This window comes from Hirundo rustica, chromosome 4 (genome assembly GCF_015227805.2).
Source record: "Hirundo rustica isolate bHirRus1 chromosome 4, bHirRus1.pri.v3, whole genome shotgun sequence".
NCBI classification, from domain to species: Eukaryota; Metazoa; Chordata; class Aves; order Passeriformes; family Hirundinidae; genus Hirundo; species Hirundo rustica.
The window spans coordinates 20,583,520-20,607,726 of NC_053453.1; the positions used below are offsets into that span (position 1 = coordinate 20,583,520).

The 24,207-nt window shown below is 35.1% G+C and overlaps 1 protein-coding gene across 5 annotated transcripts in view; it reads left to right on the top strand.

Annotated features, from left to right (window-relative positions):
• The window catches only part of GRM8 (glutamate metabotropic receptor 8), a 328,659-nt gene that overhangs the window by 180,324 nt on the left and 124,128 nt on the right, over window positions 1–24,207 (top strand). For all 5 annotated transcript variants that reach the window (XR_005700607.2, XM_040062862.2, XM_040062865.2 and 2 more), the window contains one exon: window positions 21,754–21,954. Coding sequence is in view for 4 of the 5 variants with exons in the window: in XM_040062862.2 (XP_039918796.1) it covers window positions 21,754–21,954 (201 nt within the window). In the remaining variant the exon portion in view is untranslated. The remainder of the gene's footprint in view (window positions 1–21,753; window positions 21,955–24,207) is intronic.

Genomic DNA, 24,207 nt, shown 5'->3' on the forward strand with positions numbered 1-24,207 from the left:
CATATGCTGAAGATGACTTAAAAATAAAAGACTTGGCATCCAGATGGGTCTGTAATTTACAAAACTTGATTGCTGCATGTTTATTAAGAATTTGAAACTCCATACAGAACTTTAATAAATTAGTAATTAATGATAATCAATGCCATTTGGTAAAAACAGGGTTCTCTGATCTTAGAGTGAGTCAGAACAGGAGGTACAATGTTATTTTTTGCTGTCTACTAATAAAAGAATATTAGTGAGAAAAGTACTTTGTTTAACATTTAAGTGGGGTAAAAATTGAATTGTGTTGAAAAGGACTAATTCTCGATCTACTCTGCAGCTCACCCCCGAGAACAGCGTAAGGCTGACACATTTGCTACCAACATGTCTACTCTCGATAATTCCTTTACTATTAGCTCTCCTACACACTCAGCAGAGATGGTTCTAGAATCATCACAGTTTTCAGTTGCCACACTTAATGTGTTTCCTTCTTCCATAATCATAGAAAAATTAGAAATTCCTTTGAGATGAGTAATAAACATTACTAGTCAGTGTGCTTGGTATGGTTAACAGCTTAGTTAATTGTTTTGATTAGCTCTGGGTCTTTGCAAAGAAAGTGAATAATATCTCTGCATAGCACTTCATTTAACTTTGACAGCATATTCTCATATCAGTGTTCAGAGTAATTTAGCTAAGTGTGTCTGAGCTTCTTTCTCCCTCTATCAAAGCTAAATAGATAGCACTAGAATTACTGCAAGAGCTTTTGTCTGCCTCAGGTACCATCACTGCTCTGCAATTGAAAGCAGCCATAAACTCATCTCAGCTGGCTCCTTATGGGTTCATCCTACAGAATCTGTAGGATTCCACTGAGACAACACTATTTTACCTCAGATGAAAACTTGGGGAAGGTGAAGTTTTCATGGGTTACTTCTCATTCTCTGGGAGAAAACAACAGCAACTTTGTTTGCTGACCAATGCTTTTGGGAGACCAGAGAAGCTGTAGGGGTTTATGGGAGTACCTCAGCTCCTGGGGATCTAAGCCATGGTTTTTTTAATTGTCTTCTTTTTGCCATAGTTTGTGTCAGTTTGAATAAGCCATGCAGGATGGGAATAGAGAGGAAAGGAATGAAAAAAATCAGCACTTCAATGCACTAAAAAGCTATGTGCTTAGCACTCAGCTTGTTTCTAAATGTAGTACGAATACAATGACTTTTACAGGTCTGGAATCATTACACAGAATCCTCTCATAAAAAGGCAGGTTAATGAGACTGTCCTTCTGCTAAAAGTCCTTATTCCCCTGGGAGAGTACCCAGGGAAGCAGAATGCAAATGTGTGTATATATATACACATATGATGTATGTATACATATACTTACTACAGCATTCAGAGTACCATGGCTGAATTATCTAGACCACTGAATCTCAAACAAGCTTGTTAGTGAGGAAGGTGGGATATTCTGAGGATATGTCAGATACCATAGAGGGTTTATGATGACTGCTGCAACCATAATTCAGCTTAGCCTCTTTTCCTCTGCTCTTTGCTGATTTTCCATGTTCCTGTAAGTCTGTCTAAGTCTGTGGAAGTAATGAAATAGGGACAGTGTAATTGCTTTCCTTAAACATCTTCTCTTGTCCGTGAACTTGAGATGAATCCAAACCAGTAATAGATGTAATAGCCTTGTGGAGTAAAGAGAGGTGAATTGAAATGCCTCCCACCTGAAGAACACCCTGTGTGTTTCTCCTGATTGGATAGAGTGGATACACTCAGCCCTGTATCATTGATATCTATAATGCATTCTTGGCTCATTCTGGTCTTGCAAAGGAAAACACTAGTTTATTTATGCTGTAACTTTGATTCATTATCAAGTCAGAAGGAAATACAGAGAAATTTATTTGGCTGTGTAAAATTTGTGGTTTTTTCCAGTATTTAGCTCTTCATTCCTAATCTTTTTGCTTCCCTGTACCCTTCACAATCTCTGAAATATGTGCCTCATTAAAAACTACAAAAGAAGCTAATATTGTGGTATAGATGAGAAAGAGCCATGATACTTTCTTTTTGACAATCATATTTTCCAAATCTCAAGTGAAAATGAAGCATAGTATGCTTCACATGACACTCCATCATTAAATAAGGAAGTCCTAATGAAAATAATTGAGCAATGGTTGCCCTTTCTGTGTCACTTTTGTATGGCCCATTAATTCTGGCAAGTCTGTGTAAGAGTCACTATTATCAACTTCACAAAGATAATCAAGCATTAATCTTAAATCAGTAGTTCATTATTTTAAAACTCATTTTATTACTAGTGGGTTGACTTATATGATTTAATAGGGTGCTTCTTGGTTTTAATGAGTGAGAAATTTTACTTTAGAACTGAGTGAAATGAGAGATCTGTCAATATATTTTAAAAATGTTACTCTTAAGCCTTAATAATTAGGAATTACTCTAAGAGAAAAAAAATCTTTCCCTGTTTCATTTTGAAATGGAGAAATAGTATCCCTGTTGAACGTGTTATTCACGATATGTCATCTAAAGAGCTGGACTTGTTTATTTTACTGAATTTGTCAGAAGTGTGTCCTACAAAGGCTAGCTAAAGTACAGCTACCAAATCACCTAAACTCGGGAATTCTACTACTGATGCAGTGTACTGAAGTGTACTTGATAGAGTTTAAGTCACTGCAGGTGTCATGCAGTATGTAGATATGACTGAAGTCTTGCATAATTTTGTTTTCAAAAATTCTTCCTAGTAAGGACCAAATTTTGCTCATTCTGAAGCTAGACAACTTTGGGATCAAATTTTCTGCCAGCCTTATGAGATTTTTGGCCCTCTTATGGCTAGTTATAACCACATATTTCACTGGGCAACTTGAAAATCTTAAACTTTAAAGGTGACATGATATTAGTGTTATTGTATTTCCCTGAAACTGTATGACAGATATGTACTTAGAGACCTTGGAAGCAAAATTTCTAAAATTTGCAAAGCCGTGTTTATTAGGGCTTAATGTAAACCACTGTCCATATTTGAAGTATTTTATCACTTTCTTCTTTTGAGGCATAAGGTCAGATATCTTGATGAAATTTTTCTGACAGGTTGATAAAGTTGTAGGCTTCTGATGAAGGACACTATTTAGCAGACTGCATAAGGATCTAAAAGCTTCTGGCTCGTGTGCTCACCAGCTATCAAGGATTTCCCCACTCGTACCAAGAAACAGGCTCTTAGATTTAAAAAAATGAGGACTTTGAAATGAAGCGAAATGCCAGGTCTTTCTGTCCTGCTCAGAAAATAAACTTGTGTTAGTAATACATTATATCTGTCTTACAAAATTTACAGCTTAATTAACGAGAGTGTTTTTAGGACTTCACTAACAAGAATGTAATCAGAAAATATCTATTAAAAGGCAAACCCAAGCAATCCTTTGGAATTGAAAGATCTAAAAGATTTCCTGTTTTCTGTGAAGCAATCAAGCATTACTTCCATAGTTAAATGAATCAATGTCTCTCTCAGCAGTGTAGTATTTATACCAAGAACCAAAATGTAAATTAGTTGAATCCATTTTCATTGTCCAAAGTACCAGAAAAGTGAAAAGTAAAAGCTTGAATGAAAACATATAGTCAGAACTGGGAACTTATATATTTATTTTTAAAATCTTTGTATTGTGCATAAAATATTCTAATAAATATTTACTGCATTTGCATTCAATGCAGCTTGGATAATCAATATTCTACAAGAAGCATAGTTATATAATGCATTGCAAAGAAATTATAAATACAGGTGACTTACAGTGGATGAAGATTCACCCCTGGTATTGTATATAAATGTATTGTATCTATACAGAAACAAACCTTTACAACATTTAACAGTGTTGGAAAACCACAAAGCACATTTTTAAGAATTTCTAGTCCTTTTCATTAGAATAGGTTATTTTTCATGCACACCCAGAATACATCTGAATATATATTTTAGTGAAGAAAAGACCTTGTTTGCTGATAGTGTTCCATTTTTATCAGAACACACAGTATATTAGATTCACGTAGTTTTTCTTCATTCTAGACTATGATCCATCATTTAATTCAAGTGTTTGTATGCTTAAGCTTATTCTGTCCCTAAGAGGGAAATTAATCTTCCAGGCAATGAGGAGTGACCTGGTAACCCCAGAGAGCAGGGAAGTTGACACTAACCAGTTGAGACTAGTAGTAATCTCATGCTGTGCAGAAGGTCTAAGTGAACAGTCTGCAAGGTTAATGTGTTAGTACTTCAAGATGATGTCCTAGGGAAAAAAAAGTAGATAATTAACTCACCCAGAGCCAAAGGCTATTTTGTGTTCCTACTGTCATTTATGATGATAGAGATAGACTAAACACTTTCTGTTTTGAGAGTCTGTGCTCTGGTGAATTATAAAGGCTCAGATCAGAACAGTGCTTGCCTGTGAACTGAATGCAGTTAAACAGCAGTGGAGCAGAGGGGTGTCCTGAAACTCTTACCTGGTGACCTGTTTTTGTCTCTTGGTAGCAAATGTTAATGCATTACTTTCCTAGCATCATGGGACAATGCACAACAAATGTCCAGTTTATATTATTATCTATATTAATAATTGTATCTACAGACAAGTTGTGGTTGCATGCTGGGATGAATATGTTATGGTAAATTAGATTACTTTTTTTTTGTAAAAGAATGAATGGTTAAGCTCTTTAAAGAAAGACTACAGTTGTTCTTTAAGGAGTGTCTAAAACAAAGAGAAATAAACTATTAAGATGCCTTGATGGTACTAATAAGGATGTTAAAATTAAAAAAAAAAAAAAAAAAAAATTCACAGTCCTCATTGATTTCCCTCTCTTGAATACTGAGTTGTTTCAGGAACAGCTATCAGCAGTGGAGGCTTAAAAAAAGAGGTGAATCTTGTGAATAATTTTATTCAGTGTGTGCGTGATGTTGCCAACGGAGATTCTGAGTGATGTAGAAATTAAAAGCTATCAATATTCTTCTAACATCAGGATCATCAGGTCGATTTACTGATAGACACAATTATTTTTGAGTTAGCAATTGAGAACTGTGGCTTGAAAAAAAATTAGCCTTATCTCAATCCCATGAAACCAGAAGTGATGCCAATGAGTCTACAAAAACAGTCACATCCTAATAGCGTGGGGGGACTGATGGGACTATTAAGAAGAGTCATGAATCTTTTTACCACAGTTCTCATCTATACATCAAGTCTGTGTTTCAAAGAAGGCTTCCTCAGCCATAGCTCTCCTTTGCTGGCAGATTCACATATACCCTTTGGTTTTGACTAGAGGATTAATACAGTGTGCTTTCTGCAGACTGGTTGTTCAGAAAACATTTTTGAAGATCAAATCCTGAAAAAGGATTGGCTAGGTATGTTTGGTAACACTCAGGGAGAGTTTTAACTAAATACAAGCCCTTGCATTTACTAATTTTGTGCATTGCATTCTAAGATCTTTGTTACTTTGAACCAGACCAATTTTACAAGTCCACTTGAAGTTATTTCAGATATGGTGGGAATTTATTTTAAATGAATGGATTTAAACTACAGTGCTTCCATTGTCTCTATTTAGCTGCCTTCCTTATGTAGCCATCCTAAATGACTATATGCATTTCTGCCTGCAAACTTTCTGAAGGAAGTAAGGGCAAGATAGCACCAAATATGAGCTAGGCAAAGTCAAGTGTTGTTTGGACACTTGTTCATGCCTCCCCAACCCAGCAGTCTGGAGAGACAAGCTGAGAGTTATGGGAATCAGTGGATTCAGCTGAAAATATGTGAAGTCATTTGTGGTTATGGCAAATGCTGCTTTCATCCTTTTCATCTGTTGGGGACAGTCTTAGGAACAAGCTTAGTGTTTTAGAGCTCTGCAGGATTTTGATCCTTCTCTTTCTGACTTTCTGTGGTAAAAAGTGGCTCATCTTGGGGCAGCAAAAATTGGTTCTTACCTATTGTGTAGGCAAGAGTATTTTGGTTTTGCTTGGTTGTCTTGAACTAGCTTTTCACACTGGCGTGTCACGTGTCACAGCTATTCAAACATTTTTCTTCAAAAGCAGCAAGCATTCAGTCACTGATGTCTGGTCTCCTGAAGTGATTAAATGCAAATACCTTGTTCAGTACAATGCCAGGCCTGTTTAGTCATTTTGTAATGGTGGTTGTATTGTTTATGCACAGCCTGACACTCATACATTTTCCGTGTCATGTTGACACATGTATATTTTGAGTATGAGCTGACGCTTCCTTACTCACCTTTCTTGCCATCATTCTTATCACAACTAGCTATACTTTTGTTTCTATGAGCAAATAACATCTCAACAATTATTTCCAGAAACCTTGAGGAATGTTAAATACATCTCAGATTCCGCCACTACATATGCAAAGCTGATTTTTTAATTTGTGAGACATTTATTATTGGATAACCTGTTTCATAAAATAATTTCCACAAAAAATGCATAGTAAAGATATTGTTCAAAGACTCTGAGGCTTAAAAAAAAGCTTAATAAAATCTACTCCTCCCAGGCAAGGCAAAGAGAAAAAGTAAACAAATAATCAGTATATATGATTCACTCTATTTGTGTGCATATATATAATGTACATTTAATTTTCATCTTTTTGAGAAGGGATAAGTCTATCATAGATTATAGTGCCATTTTTATCTTTATATCTTTGTATTTCTAAGAATGATTTTTCTTTACAGTGGTGGAAAAATGTGAAAGAAAGCTGACTATATCCTGGTTTTCCAGTCACCAGAATAACTAGTTTTAATGCTGTCTATCTAGAGTACATTTTGATTGCTTTTATTTTTACATTGAATACTGATGATAACTAATAAATATATCATTAATAAAAAATAAATCAATAGGTTTATTAACTTGAAAGAAGCAAATAATCATTCAGCTATCACTGTTTTCTGTAAATATTTTTGGCCAACTCTTCCACTGATAGATGTGGAATGGCATCACTGGGATGTTTTCCTTCAGTGTCCTAGCAAATAATATGTATAAATCAATGGAGAAAATAGAATTCTGAAAATGTTCCTTTAATCAGAAGGACCTACTTATAAAGTTCCTGACCCTCTTTGCTTGACAAAGTTGTCTCAAAGTCAAGGCACTGAGAGGTTGAAATCATAATAAAAGATAACTGGATGCCTTTTTCCGCTTAAGAAGCTGTGATGTATGTTTATTAATGAACTTTATTAAAAATATTTTATTTTTGATTTTCTAGTGAATTATTTCTCATGCACAGTATGGAATCACTTTGTCCTCATGCCTTGCCTTAAAATAAATAAATAAATAAATAAATAAATAAATAAATAAATAAATAAATAAATAAATATGTCATTCTCCAAGAAGCTTTTTTTTTAGTAAACCAGCTTCACCACAGCATTACCTCTGGCTTGTGTCACTGATGAAGAGAGCTGCAGCCTTAGAAATACAGATTTCCAATTCCATAAGGGCAATGAAGATAAAAAGCCTGAAGAGAACACAGATTTATAGCATAGAGCGAGGCACTACTTTCTATCTGTTTCTTTATGTGTTGCCTTGTTTGTGGGGCCATAATTACATACTGATTGCTGCCAGAAAAAAAGATTCTCTTCATGCTGAATGGTAATTACTGTACTACTGTGTTTTACTCCCATCCTTTTCTTTTGCTCTTTCTGACTGTTATCAGCTCTACTTTAGGTTTTAACATGGCTTTTGGGAAACATAAATTTCAAAATATTGTTTACATTCCTTAAAACGATGGTCATCTTGTGAATTATGTATCAGTTAGTATATATTACTAACTAATTAACTTAGTGTAACTATGCATGTACCCATGAGACTGGAGAATGTTGAAATGAAAGGCTGACTGCAGCTTCCTTGAGCTACGTGATATAGGTTGTGTTTCAATTTCTATCCCTTCAGGTCACTTCTCTTTGATTAAATTAAGAGAATCGTTCTCCTGTAAGGAAGCAATAAATGTACCCTAAAAGAAAACAGTGCAATTTGTCTTAAAAAAATTATTTTCTTTACCTCTCTGACATTCTCACATTGCGCGAGATTTTGAGACAAAATTGGAGGGACTGTAAATCACCCTTATTCAATTGACTTCCATTGGAACTGAGCTGATTTAGGCCAGCAGAAGAGGTCAGTGCTAAAAGCTGTGAATGCTTTCAGTCATGAAACAAGTCACTTGCAGATCATTAGGATGGCTTAAAAAGGATCTTACCAAAGTACATTCTGGCTTTTTTCTTTCTGTTCTTTGTAACTTCGGTATCCACTGAGGTGATAGTGAGTGAGCTCTCTACTGATGAAAATGTTTGAATTTAAAAAGAGACCAGAGATCTCACCACCACATTCCATCAATAAAATTTTTCCTCTGTCACAGAATTCCAGTCTCATGGGACTGAACGTAAAAGTCAGTCATACAACTCTTGCACTAAGTGGTATGGAAGTCACAATGAAAGGCAGCCAAACTAGCAAAACTAAATGCAGTGTACCCCTATCTACGTAACACATCCTTAAAGATATAGATATCTTACCTGGTGAGGTCAAATACAACAATAGTTTTTAAATGTTAATTCACATGGTCTTCTCTTTGCTTTGAACTGTTCTTTATCACCTAAGGACTGAGAGAGTAATCAACATAAGTCCCCACAACTCCATCTGTTGCAGATTTCCACATGCTTGTCTGCAAGAGCGTGTGCACCTGTACATGTGCATATGCACATAGGCACTTGAGATTGTTCAGTAGCATTGGCTAAGACATTTCTGGTGCAGTGGTACCTTAATAGTGGATCATAGGATATTTCAGGTTGGAAAGAACTTCAGGAGGTCTCTCGTCCAACCTCATGCTCAAAACAGGATGCAAATTTCCATCCAGACTTCAGCCACACACAGGGTCAGCGTGAGGTTGGATCTGGGTGAGATAGGACTTTATCCAGTTAGATTTTGAAAACCTCTGGGGATTGGGAGAAACTGAATATTTTCTATGGAAAGCCCATTCTGTGGTCTGAGCAACCAGAAATAACCTTTTACCAGTGTAATGCTCTGGTTTCAAGTTATTCCCATAATGTCCCACGATCGTTGTTCATCTCCCTGTTTGGATCTGCTCTTTGAGGGACTTGACCTACCTTCTCTAGGCTGGCCAAATCCTTATCCTTCATCCTTTCCTCACAGGACATGTGATTCATCCCTAGGAATATCCTGATGGCTGTCTGCTGAGCTTGCTCCAGTTTATTGATGTATTCTTGTATAGAAGAGCTTGAAACACATTTACACAGCTAATGTATTGGTAAAACACTTAAATGATATGGGGAATTTTCCCATCAGTCTGCACACTAAAGGTTATGATACAAACTATAAGAATGAGGTGAAATTATATAGGCTTGGTAAAGTGAGTTCAAACCGCACTTGGTAAAATGGAACATGAACGGCACAAGATTATGGCATTCTGCAGAGGAGTTTGGATTTTTTCAAAAGTAAATACATAACTGTAAAATATGGTGTAAGAAAGTAGATGGAAAAATTTTAGTTTTGTTCAGGACCAGCCTTAGGTTGGACTTTTTGACCAGCCTTAGGTTCCTAAAATAAGCTTATGACAATATAATGGTTAACACAGGTGGTCTTTTTTTTTTTTTTTTTTTTTTTTTTTTTTTTTTTTTTTTTTTTAATTTTAGTAGCAGAATACCTAAAAATTCCTGTCCTTCTCATTTGATTTCTGAGTTCATGAAAACAGCCAAGCAGGTCCTCCCTGTCTCAGTATTACAGTGACATGCATACTTGATTGAAGATCTGCTTTTTTGGGGTACGTATTGCCAGCAGGCTTAGCATACGGTTAAAAGATTGTACACTGAATTGCAAGACTGAAGCCTTACTGTGCTGATAGCTGTTCATACGAGGGGACTTGCTAATTAAGGTATGCAAAATATGGCAATGTGGGTGCTTCCTATCAAGAAGTATTGTGTTTTAACGATGCTTTGCATGTTATTATTATTATTGTTGTTGTTGTTGGTTTTGTTGTTATTACCATTACTACTATTAGTACTATTACTACTATTGCTACTATTGCTATCATTACTATTATTACCATTATTACCATTATTACCATTATTACCATTATTATTACCATTATTATTACTATTATTATTAGTGTGCTAGCACCTAAAAAGGAGAGATTTGATTGATGAAAAAGTGCTTAATTACTAGCATTTTTAAGCGGAAGATGAGTATCAACCAGGTGCTAAACCAAGTGTGAATTTGGTGGACTTGGATTTGTTGGATTCATCCCCTGTGAGGAATTAAACTTGTTTGTACCGTGAATTTTTGATGGCCTTTGGGAGAGGGTAAAGCCCCACAGATTCTCAAGATGGCTTTGGTTTTAGTTTTGTGAAATACATACCTCAGATATTTTGGTAGAGTATTGAAATTTGAAGGTATTTATGTATCTAAACACATTTTTTACTACTTCTTAAATTAGACCCCTAGAGTGTACTGTGGGGACCTTTTCTGGGTGTTTGTTGCTTAGTCACAGGCATCTTGTTCAGCACCATCTAATTTAGCATGTCTCAGCCAAAGTAATGCTCAGTTTTGCTGCAAAAGTCCTGACAGCATATCAATTTCCCTCCAACTCCAAAACACCATCTCTAGAGAAGCCTCTTTTCCCTCTTCAGCTCTTTATAGATAACTGTCCCGATCCATACAGGGGGAGCAAGTAGAGTAAATTGATTCTTTTTATCCAAAAGGGACAGGGCTGCCCATAAGGGAGCTTTCCTTTGCCTTGATTACTGTCACTGTTTTGCCCTGGTGAGGACAGGATACATGCAGCTGTACAAGTGCTGCCAATGGAGTGTGTACAGCCAACCTGCTCAAGGAGCAAGCATCTATAATGTCCCTAATTTAGCAATTTTACCAATGAAGCCAATCAGTTCTAATTAGTTTGTGATTAAAGAACTAGCTATCTTCTAGGCTATGTGAAGAGTACTTGGTAAACTGTCTTCCAGTTTTATACTGAAATCCCCTTCCAGAAGGCAATCGTCCATGTCCTGTTCATGCCATCAAGCAGCCCATTAACTAGCTTCTTAGTTCTAATTGATGGTGCTTTTATTTTCATCAGGTCCTGAAAAAAACCACCTTTAATTAGACTAGTGAGGAAATTACATCTTTTCACCTGTGGAAAATCATGTGTTTTAGCAATTGTAGAAAAATATGTTTCACCATCTCCAGTAAATCACATAGGTTTACTTTGACAGTAATACATGATAAAATTATGGCCTATAACAATCCAAAGTTCTTGAACCTGTGTTTTCCATTTTGACTGTCAAAAATTACCTCTTCTCATACAGTAAAATATGAAACAAAAAAAGTTTTCTATTTTATACAACCATGTAGCATCTTTCCTACTGGCTGCACATAGTGAAATCTACTATTTCTTTTCCTCACCATATCTGACTTCTTGCCGTGTGATGGGTTCATTAAAATCGAACAGAGAAGGAAGAGACAGTGGATAGGGCAAATGCAGAAGTTAATGCAACATTTTCTTCAGCTCTTAATATTGAAAAATGTTATTATTGAATCTTTTATGTGCTTAAATTCATAGTTGTTCCTTTGCTGTGAAAAGTATGCTTTCATTGCCTTCCTTTTTCAATTGCAGTTGAAAATTCTCCCACTGCTCCTTCCTGAAAAAAACCACTCTTTTTTCACATAAAAATCCTGTCATGAATACTTCTATCTTGTCTAGCTCTAGACATTTCCTCATGGAAGTTTGATACTGTGAAAGCCAGCAGCAACATAAAGTGAAATTATTTTAAGATTCATTATTACATTTATTTTCCATTTTACACTGGTTTTTATTACATTGGTCTTGAATTTTTTTTACATACTTGTCTCCTTAGAAGCAACTTGGAGAGCTGTGAATTAATTCAAATGTAACATATAGCTATTGTCAGTCCTTGCAACAATCGTAGGAAAACAGAACTTAATTTTTTCTTATTCTAATAGCAGCTGACTAAATGGTAGATAGTATGTGAGATACTGTTTTAAACTAGCATACATACTTATCTTGCACTAGTTCTCTAGTAGTAAACTATGTAGTTTAAGTTATTTACTCAAGAAAGTCTGTTCAAGAAAGCACTTCAGCTTGTTTTCCTAAATGTTTATTTTTGAAGAGTGTGATTTCTTTGGGAAAAAAAAAAGCTTTTCTTTAGATTAGACAATTAGCTCTTAGATCACTACAGCCGCATGAGGTGCATCCTACCACAGCAACTAACTGCAAATATACAGAGCTGATGAAAGCTCCCTTCCAGGAGCAAGCAAAATTATTCAGTACTTCATGTGAATCATGACATCAAAACACTCAGTCTGAGTGGGAATTCACAGTACATTCCAAATCTATATTTAAATTCTCTGCATCAAAAAGCTATCAAATATTCATTCCAGAAATGGCCCTGTTAGGATGTGGCTGCCCCTTAGCTTGCAGACTTCAAGCCAAGCTAGAACAGACATCCAGCCCACATTACCTTCATGATAATTCAGCCCAGCACTCTGATATCAGAAAAGGCACTTTTACATAAAGCTCCGTCCATTGAAGGAGCTCCAGCTGAAGAGGCCCTCAATTTCTACAGTATCTATAGGTGATGAAAAGGGCACAAAAAAAATCTCAATCTGCTACTTTGATAAATAGCCGACTAAAAGCAGTTTGCAACTTAAGAAAATTGCTTAAAACTCTGTTTAGTAGTAGTTAATAGGATTAGCTTAGGTGTTGCAATATTTTTGGTGCAGCTTTACTCTTTAGTCTCCAGAGAGATTCATAATAGTGGCCACAAATGCTTCAGGAAGTGATGTGTTTGGATACCTCATTTTCTGTATATACTTTCAAAAAGTCCTTTCTTGCAAGAAAGTCCTTTCCTAAGCATAATTTCAATCAAAACTAAAAATAGTACTTCTGAGGACAAAAGTCCCTTCAGTTGCTTGTCTGGACCTAAAATTTGAAAGCTCTCATGGTCAACAAACAGAAGGATTTTTGTGCATACTGCTGTATCTGCTGAAAGTATTCTGAATTTAAATGCCAGCCGAAAATGAATAATTTCAGTTGCTTGTACTGAATCTTTACTCTTGCTGATAGCCTTTGCTGTAGGCTTTGGAATTATACACTGAAGTCTGCATAGAATTGCTTGCAGCCTATGGGGTTTTAAAATGGTACCAGTTATTTTAACCTATGTGCCTGGACAAGTTACACCAACAGTTTCTCCCGCAGTTAGAAATTCCCATGGGTAATTTTGTTAGAAAATGTAGATCCTACCTACATACTTACCTCGAGATATAATTTGTTTCAAACTTGAGAAATTCAGCAAAATATTTGGTTGCAAATTCATGCTAACACGAATACTGACAGTATTCTGAGGGAGAAATAAAGCACATCAAGTTTGAGCAACATTTAAAATGTTTTTGCTGAGGTAGTCCTTAGTTCTTTGGGTTAGTGAACACTAAGCAAGTTATTTTCCTTTATCTTCATGTTATTTTTTTCAGAAATAACAAAACTAAAACTTTTGAAATGGTTTCATTATGAAAAATGCAACTCATATTTAAACACTTTTCATGTACTGTTTTGATTTGGTGAAAAATCAGTAAAGCAACACTTCATATTCAAAAATCAAGCTGATAAATTTTGAGGTTTTTGCTTAGAATTTAAGGAATGTTAATGGTAAAACTCATCATTTTAGATTTGAAACAGAATTTCATGTGTTACTACATATTGATATATGTACAATAAAATCCTAAATGTGACAACTATATATATTGACCTTTGCATTCAATTTTTCTTTTATAAGTAAAGAAAGATAGATATAATTAGAGGATTTTAAGAAGTGTGATACTCTAATAAGATAGAAACAACTGCCTAATATTAATATGTACTAAATCTAGTTATATAGAGGAATGAAAGAGACAGTGGATCATGAATACTTCTGAATGATATATGGACAAAATTTGCAGAAGTATAAGAGTTGAGCAAAACTGATAAATCTCTGATTTCAGTGTCTTTCCTAAAAAAAAAAACAAAAAAAACCAGAGGAAGCAAGAGGGGAATAACTGATATGTAAATGACCATGTAAATATTTAGGGGACTTTCAGAATACATATAAATATTATATAGAAATCTTTGCAAAAGTTGGCTGTGGTTTGCTCTCTGGCTTAAACCTGGACAAAATCTAATGATACCTATTGTGATGTCAGATTTATTAATTACTCTGCATCCTTGCTTAGTAATGAAATATCCCTTTTATTTAGACTTCCAAAGTTTCTTTCTCTTTTTCTACAGGTATTTTCTGCTCTCAGATTGTCAGACACATTGTAGTCAGCAAGTGAACCAGTATAGGTGAAGAGATCTCTACTTTTGTAGTTTCAAAGCCGCAATCTGTTTATAGCAAGGAAATATAACTTTTGAAAATGTTATACCCAGTATCAAGTTCTGTTCGTACTAAATGTTATGTTCCAACATGGGCAATTACATACACACTGACTAGCATGTGTCAGAAATAAATATTGCTTATTCCACTGTATTCTTTTATACAAATTTCCTTTTAAATGCATGGTGTGGTTCTTAATGTGGTTGGCTAAGGAGACAACATATCATATGGTGCCCTCTTCTTATTTTAATGCAGACATTAGTGTTCAGCTTAACATATTCATCATAGCAAATCTTGGTTCAGCAAGATAATTTACATAACACAGTCACTGTTAGATGTAGCAGACTTGGTTTTTAAATGTATGAGAATTCTGAGTGCCTGTGCTCCCCAACTCTGTACACTGTTTCAAGGAGCTATAATTAAGCAATATTAAGGCATTAATTAGGAAAAGGAAATTTTTCACTCTGATAAAAACATTCATACTGTTGTTAGGGACTCTCTTTCCTAAATAAGGAAATAGAGAATCTCCTTTTAGCAATGCAACCTTAGTTTGCTTTCCTAAGAGAAAACACTAGTAAGTCTGACATATAGTAATAGAAAACATTCCAATATAACTCTGATTATAGTTTTATTCCACTTTGGTATATATTACTGTGCATTTGTTAGAAGTGTTTTGCTGAAACAAGTGTCCGATTTACTGTGAAAGTCAGGAAAAAGATTATAATATCTCCAATGAAAAATGTTTGTGGGCAGGCCAAGAATTTTTTAGATGCTTCAGTTACATGATGCAGCAAAAAGAAAAGTTAGTTTTTCATTATGATGGTGTTAAAGTGAAAATTATTGGAGCATATTCACTTAATGTGAAATACTCTTTTTGCTATTTTGTATTTAAAAAGTGTTTAAGATATGTGAAGATTCAGCCCAGTTCTGAATAGGAAATTATTTTAAATATCTTGTATAATTCTAGGAATTGAATTTTTTTTTTCCTTAGACTTTTTCTAATTGGTCTTGCTGTCTTGTAGGGTTTTTTAAATTTTGTTTTGTTGTTTTTTTTTGTGAGTAAGTGTAAAGAGGAATAACCCCCAAAAAATTACATCAAGGGACAATTCACTAAATCAGAAATCCACATCCATCAGTTGCTGGAGAACAGTAGACAGTTAAACTGCTTCATTTCACTGTCTCTGCTTCTACGTTCTCAATTTGCTTTTTGGAATGGCTGAGAAAATTGATATAATCCTTGGCTTCCCCTCTGAACTGCTTCCTAAACTGACACCACACTATTACAGAGAAGCCGCAGGTTTTGTGAGGCTCTCTGCAAACTAAGTCATGCATCACTGTTACCATACAGCTATTAGAAAACCAACTCCCCCACCATAAACGTATATCATGCCCTTAAGTTTCAGTAACAGAAGATGATGATCTGCATTATTTGTTCAGGGAGATCAAACTCTATAATGTGTGAGGAAAACAGCTGAATAACCAGGAAGACTTGAATAGGAGCAACATATGCTCCTGGTGCTTCCTGCTGAGCCTGCTGAAATGGCTTAGTTACAGATGCCAGCTTTCTATGGAAAAAACCCCTTGCTGTAAAGGTGGGGAGTTCTAACCAATTCTGACAAATAGAGGATCATCACGCCTGAGCTGAAGAGTGGGAGACCACTTACAAATGACTCTGTTTTAGTTGTGATTGGGATTGGCCCACAGAAACGACCAACTGAACATAATACTTTTCTTTGACTTAGTTTGCTTCCAAATGCAGCTTAAGTATGGGGATAAATAATTTAGCAGTAAGTAAAAAATGTTAATTGCAACTGTGGAATAAAAAATATGTTACTCAATATCCAAAATCCAGACTTGTCGAAACAGAAGTTTGGAAATACACCCAAACTCTTGCAGAGATGGTCCAACAGTCTTTGAGCAGTAACTCAGCACAAGCGTATATAAAAAAGGCTGATAAAGAGAAGCAAATGGAATAAAAGCTGCTCACGACAAAACATTCTAAGACCATTTTAATTTTTTCTCCCCTCTTCCACATTACTTGTCCTCCCACCATTATCCCAGAAAGATTTCTCCCCTTATTCAAAGCACAGTCCATGAAAGATTTGTTTCCTGGCACATATGAGAGGGGAGAAAGCCACAAAAGAGTGGGAGGGGATTGTGGAAAGGAGGGAGGAATACAGGCTCTAGATAAAGATCTTTCCTTGCTGGTGAGAATGCCACAGTTACGAGATTCTTGGCCCTCCTTGTCACTGCTAAACAAACTCTTCTCACTGGCTAAAGGACAAAACAGTCCAGTCTAATACTTTATTTTGTTGTTGTTGTTGTTGGGTTTTTTTTTGTTGTTGTTAGTTTTTTTTGTTTGGTTGGTTGGTTTGTTTTTTTTTTTTTTTACATTTTACTTTCCCCAATAAATATTGATTTTGTCCAAGGTTACCAAATGTAAGGGTAAGATACATAAATCAAACAATAGCCAGTGGTTCAAAATAGCATAAAGGTCTATAGCTGGCAGTTGAGTTTGTAAAGTAGACATAGACTATGTCCATTTTTATTATTAGTCCATTAATAATATTCCATTGCTAGATGTATCAATAATCACACAGAAAAATCTCAAGTATAACATTTTTAGGTTAGTAAAGTAAAAGATCTTGCTATAACAGATGAAGATGAAAAAGTAGTTTCCATTCTAAGTGAAAGACTATGACACATTGCAACAGGCAAAAGTTTTTAAAAAGAACTTTTCTGTAATTTCTACCTGAGAGTTTTCAGAGAGGAAAGCTAGAAGTTTTATGAGTTTTACCTTGGATTTTTATGAGAGTTTGAGAATTAGTACCACAAAACAATGGAAGAAAGCTTACACTGAGCCATTATTTGAACTGAGAATGACAAGTGATCTGTGCACTTTTGTTCCAATCAGTTCTGAATATTGAGAAAACAGTAATGAAGGAGATTGATGAAGAAAAAATGACCATTGACTAGAGGTTATGCGACAATACCTGAAGCATCCTATTTCCTATGTGGAGCTCCAGCTTTGTGTTCATACTATCTTGTTTGCAGTATTTTCCTAACCTTGGAACATGAAGATTTGATGAATATTTTGTCAATATGAGGATACTATTCCTCTGCATTTCCATACCAGCTCTCTCTACTCTTCTAAATTATGGAGTCCTTCTCCTGGGACCAAAGCTCCCAGTGCCCAAAACCTTTCTCAAACTCTACACCAACACAACATTGTTCCAATTTGAAGCTCTAACCAGCTGTTGTACACAAAATCCTTGACTTCAGCCTTTTGTTTTCAAGTAACATAAATTAAGATTTTAACTAGATACATGGGATGCAATCTAAAAAATATCAAAATAATCATGCATTTTTGCATAAATTGCTTTCAATAATACCAAATGGAAAGTGATTTGTGAGAGAGAAGGAATGGAATTGCTCTGAAATGTTGGGAGAACTAGCGATTTCCAGAAATGAGGCAGTTAAAAAAATGTATGGTTTTCCCTCTATGTCACAAGTTACAAGACAGGTATATCCATTTGCTTTATTTAGAATTTTTAATATTCTTAAGTTTTCCTATTGTCATGGCCTTATATGTGTGCAGAAATTATTTCAACATGTGCCTTAAGAATAAGTTCTCTAAAACTTGGATGATTTATGCAACATTTATCACCCACCAGACTACTGTCTGGTGAGATCAGCAACTTAAGTTTTGATTGTTTAAGATGGTTGTTTCTATCTCACAGGTGATATCATCACCCATGTATGAACTCATTACCTCAGCTATCTTACATTAATCTTTATTTACTTTTTGCATGATCTTAAGTTTTTTATGAAGATACATTTTAATTTATTGTCGTAAAGGCCTAACTTATCTTGATTACATTCCCTGAAATCTCTTGATTCCCAATTAATTGCTGTAGAATTGACAATACCACCTGCTTCACCTTCTTCCCCCTCAATGCCTATCCACTTAATCCATGTTTCCCCTTCCTACTGTTAATGCTCCTTATCTTCCCCTGTCATAGCTGAGCTACACCGTCCTGAGCAGGATACACACTTCTGCCTGCAGCATAAGAAATACAGCATGAAAAAGGGAAAGGATGTGCAGGTATGGAGGCAATACCTCCAGTAACAGTCCAGCTGGTGACTCTTGCTCAGGAGTTGCAAAAGTAGCAGTAACAACTCTTTCACATTTACAGGCTTTGTGGGATCATTCTTGTGGTTTGCTTTAGTGTTCCCAAAAGAGGTTTCCAATGGATTGATCTAGGAACGGCTGACATTTCCTGGGCTAGTGTCATTGCTCTCCTAGATCTTCTCATGCCCAAGATCAGTACTTATGTACTGATATGTACATTTTCTTCATTGGCTGGAGAAACATGCAAACATATCAGGTTTGCACTTCTCAACAGTTGGACTGGGAGACCTGCTGGAATACACCATGGCACATTTCCCTGGATTTCTGTTGTTTTGGAAGAGATGGTCAGGAACTGGTGAGCCCAGTTCTCGGTTCTTGACGCACTGTCAGACCATGGGTCTGACAACTGCAGGTTCGAGGACTGGGAATACTTTCTCATGCTTTTTGAAAATGACACAGCTTAAACAATTTTTCCAGATGAAAAACTTCAGGATAAGAAATTGAAGTGATCATTAAAGAAGCATTAAAACCTTTATTTTATGAGGTACAAATTTTTATGTTCCTTCAAGTCACCAATGTGTATAGAAACATGCCTTGTAGAGCTGAGAGTCAAGCTATAAATGAAACAATTATTACTTGGCATACAAGTCTGAAGAAAAATTATAATCATGTCTTCCAATCAAGTAATATTATAACCGTAGGAGCTGACCATATTTATGGCTTAGACAATATGCATAATTTTATTACTATATATCAACATCTCTTCTGAGCGGTGCAGCGTAACTTAAGTTGATGTATTCTTGTCAGCCTTATAAATTGTTAGTTTAGATGCTTAAGAATTCCAGAAAGAGAAAATGAAAAGAAAACTCAAGAAGAAAAAGAACATAAACCCATTTGCTGTGCTTTTTAGCTATGCAGAGCGCAAAGACTCCTCTTGCCTATTGCCTTCTGGGTTTGACTGATTTAAAGATGATAATTCTGTGATGGTCCTTACCCCTTTATATGTATAGGAACACATTCAATCCCAATAAATGGGTTTGAGTTTTTTTCTCTGTAATTTATATGGTAAATTGGTAAATGGTAACATATCTGTGAAGAGTAAAGGTAAAATCTTATGCCGTGGAAGAAATTTGTGCAAAAATGTTTTATATGCATTTATACTACAGTATAACATAGGGAAGAATAAAACTCTTTTTTTCCCATTTTAAAATCTACATCGCTTAGTACAATATACTTTCTTAAGTGTTTGCAACCTTTAGCATTTTATGACTTAGAATTTATTACAGAAAATATTTCCACTCTGTTTTTCACCAACTCCCCAACAATCATACATCCATTTATGTGATGGGAATTTTATTTATCTTGGCAATAAAAGTAAATCTCCTTTTAACTCCTCCTGTCCTGACCATCCTTTTTAGAGAACGTGGAAGCCCTGGGAGTGCATCCAGTTTACTCACTGCTCTGTGTCTGCAGCAGTTCTGTAAACTCTGTCCTTCACATGTCCCACAGACCTTAACAAGGCAGGAACAATTAAAGTGGAGAGCATGGGCTCTATCTGTCATTTGCTGTTGGAAGGTAATTTCCGAATGTCTAGGCAATGCACTGCAGCATTTCAGCATTTTCAAGGAAAGATTTTTCCTGTTTATTTGCCGTACAGTTGCATTATTCACTAATAATTTGCCATTCATTAGAGAACATGTCTTTAAGTGTCTGTAAAGCTACTTGTACAAATCACAAAAATGATCTCTGCCTTCTTCTTCAAATGGTTTTTAGCTTTTCAAGAAGTAGTGATTTTATTTTTTTAAGCTAATCCCTGAGGAGAAATAACAGCACACCATGATTTTTCAAGACTGTCTATTGCTTCCAGTGCTCAGGGGTGTTTAAAGCACAAACCACTACTGCTTGTCAGATTACAGATTCGTTCATATGTTATTACTGTAGTGCAAGATGGAGGTACTGAAGTGCAGCAGACGAACAAAAGAAAGGTCTCTGAGTATGCTCCCTGGCTTTTTTCCCCTGTCATATGGGCTTGCATACTTGGTCTAAAGAAAGATCTTGTGTCCAGTATATTTTCAGGCACAAACAGTGCACTTTATAAATTTGGACTCAGCAAATTTGATATCTTGGTCTGATAAAATCCCATGTTTAGATATAAAAAAGAAACAACAACAAAAAAGATAGAGATTTAATTTTTTTAAAAAAATTATGCATAAAATTTTGTCTCATTTCTAAATAACCTTAAATAATATGATTGGATTATTTTCAAATTGAATGAGTTGATAACTTGGTAGATAACCTAGGTGTCTATTCTGTTCACTGAGGCAAGAGGAAATTGACAGTAGATTTCAGCAGGGCAAATTTCACATCAAGATTTGCCAATCATTTTTCCCTGGAAAATGAAGATTTGAACCTTTGAAATCAGCTTCTGCACTTCTATAAAGGACATGAGATTTCATGTTGATTCTTTACTTAAAGTATAATTTTTCTGAGCTTTATTTTTAATAATTCCACTAAATAATACCACCTATTAACTTAAAACTTCCTTTGTACTTGGACATAGAAGATGAATTTGGGCAATTCCTGCAGAATAAAAATTATATGATGTATTGATTTACTCTTTGTTCCTTCTGAAGGATAAATGTCCCTGTAGGAAACAGCAAAGAGTACATGGTTCTCAACATGAAGCATAATTCACTAGTAAATACAGAAAAATATCTTACAATAAGCACTTTTCACTATGGAGACAGATGGTCACATCGCTTGGCAAGCATTCAGCTTTTTTCCCTGAGATGTTTAAATAATGTTTATCAAACAATAGACAGGGATAAAAATCAAGATAGCTTTAAATTTATCTAAAAAAGAATGGCAGGCTGCTCTAGAACTGTCTTATTATAAATAACAATAAACAACTCTTATATGAAAATCAATAAGGTGGAAAGAGAATTTTTCTACTAGATTGTAGAAATACATATATCTACCTATATTTTTCTTGTAATGAAATGTTCTGTCCTCTTTCCCAGCCTGGAAATCAACATACTGTTTACATACCTGGCAGAGGTGTACAACGATTAGAGGCTAAACCAGATGGCCGTATTTTTCCTTGTCTTGTTTATTTAGGTGATGGATAGATGAATGCCGACTTTACCTATCAATCCATCTGTAATTATTTACGTTCCAGTATGAAATTTTGCATGCAAATGCTCATGCAGGTACACACTTGTGCACACACAAGTAGAAGTAAACTCTTTCTCTTTCTTCTGCAGGCTTGGAAAGAATTGCGAGAGATTCAGCTTACGAACAAGAAGGAAAAGTTCAGTTTGTCATTGATGCAGTATATTCCATGGCCTATGCTCTCCACAACATGCATAAAGATCTCTGTCCTGGATATATTGGTCTGTGCCCAAGGATGAGCACAACTGATGGTAAAGAACTACTTAGCTATATCCGGGCAGTAAATTTTAATGGTAAGTCACATGTACTCAATTTTTGCCCCTCTCTTCTTTAAATGTTCCATAAGTGACAAGTTGGGTTTTATTCTTTATGTAGGATACTTTAAGGCACAGCAGAAAACAGGATTAGAAGCAGTTATCATTTAATCAGAAATGTGAGTTTTCCCACCTGCTCTGAAACCTCCAGTGTATTTTTCATCTTAACATTTTTCATCCTAACATCAAGCTGCTCCCAAAAGAGGCAGATGTTAAAAATATAAATCTGTTGATCAAAATATTCCAGTGAAAAGCTACTATTATGGAAACAAATTGAGGACTTGTACAGTCTTATTGACAGAGTAAAATTATTTGACAGTGGTTGCTTATGTGTTTGCAAGAGAAAGAATTAAAAAATACCCTTTTGAAAATCTCCTTCTAGAATTTATTAATATTTTCCTTACATAAGCAAATAATGAAATTACTTTAATTTTACATATTTAAATTTCAATTAAAACACTCATTAGCAGTTCCAACGTTTTTTCCATTTCATTGTTTTTGACTCAATAATTTAATGAGCTTTAACACGATATGTATTTTTAAACAACACTACATAATATTCTGTGGAGCTGGGATCTGCCTGCTGGGGAAATGTAGTTACAGGTGCTTATGCTGTTAACAGTAGAAGCCAATAAATAGATATAAATTTTATATATATATATATATATATATATATATATATATATATATATATATATATATAAATTTCATTCCAAGTCATAATTATTTTAGAAAATATTTGCCATTATTTTACAATGAAATAGAGTGACATACTTTCCTCTGTTTTGGTTGAGTTTTCTCCTTGCTTGGTGGTAATTTGTGCACTACACATTCCTTTTAACTATGCAGAGAAGAGCGCTCTCTATCACAATTTATTCCAATGACCTCAGCTGCAAGCACTTTTGAAAAAAGCACAAGGTCATTTTGAATTTAACTTCTGAGTGGCAGCTTTTTTTTGCTTTAGGTAATACACCAGACCGTTTGGTTGGTACAAATGTTGGTTATAGTTCACAGGTTTTTTCTTCCTATGCAATTTTCATGTAAAGGGAATCCCTACCTCCAGGAAGATAAAGTTAAAAGTCTAAATGATTCTTTAGTGATTTTAAAGAACACTAGTATGGAACATAGTATATTGCTGGAAAATGGGAAATATTGTGATGATGACAAAGGTAGGCAGCATATTGTAAGGTTTGCAGCGATAATTACCTGCATTTCCAGTAGATGTTTTTCTGGGTCTGTGTTGTTAAAGCACAAAGAGATCTATTTTCATTTGGTGAGCATGAAAGTTTAGCATAATAAGATAAGGTATACATTTTTATATGAAAGCTTCCACTCCCTGGATAATTATACTTCATCAATGCCTGTCATAATTTCTGTTGCCGACTCTAAGTACGGCAATTAAAGGAGATGAAAGCATTCTGGACACTAACAAAAATGTATTTGATTTTGAAACAGTGATTTACTGAAAGTGAGTTCAAAAAAAAAAAAAAAAGAAGGAAGAAAAAGAAACATTTGTTTGAGGTTAATTTCCTGTCCCATGGGATATGTTAAATATTCCCTATACTAGGCAATTTCAAATTATATACCAGTGTAATAATTTTTTTGGTGCATTATATGCCCAAACGTTTTATTTTCTGAGTCATGCATTCAGAGGCATTAGAAGAAGATGTCTTAAAAACTTTGCCATTTCCTATTGGTCCACAATTCCTGTTCTTCAGGGCAGCACTACTGCTGTGTCTGACAGAGGTGAATATTTTACGTAGGTTACAAGACTTTCTGAGCTGGGAGTAAACAGTAATGCTGTGTGTTAGTTTTGATGTGTATCCTAGTCTCAATCAGTAATAATCTCTTATATTAAAAATTAACTGATAAATGAAAGGAAAACCCTGGCTTTCTTAGCCCTTCGAGATACCATTCTTCTACCCTAGCAATCACAGGATCACAGCCCATCTCAAGCTGTCAAGGACCTCCACCTACTCCAGCCTGCTGCCTAATTCAGGATCAGCATAATCTAGTTATGACCCACCAGGTTTTAAATATATACAGGGGTGTAAAATCCTCCAAAATTCTCTCTGAGTAGTCAATTACAATATATAATCATATTCACAGTTTAAAAAAAAAAAAAAGTATCAAGAAGTAACTGGTAGTTTTGAGACAGGGAGTTTTTCTTTTTCTTCAATATTAATTTTCCCACATGATCCTACCCTTATCCATATTAAACCAACTTTTCAC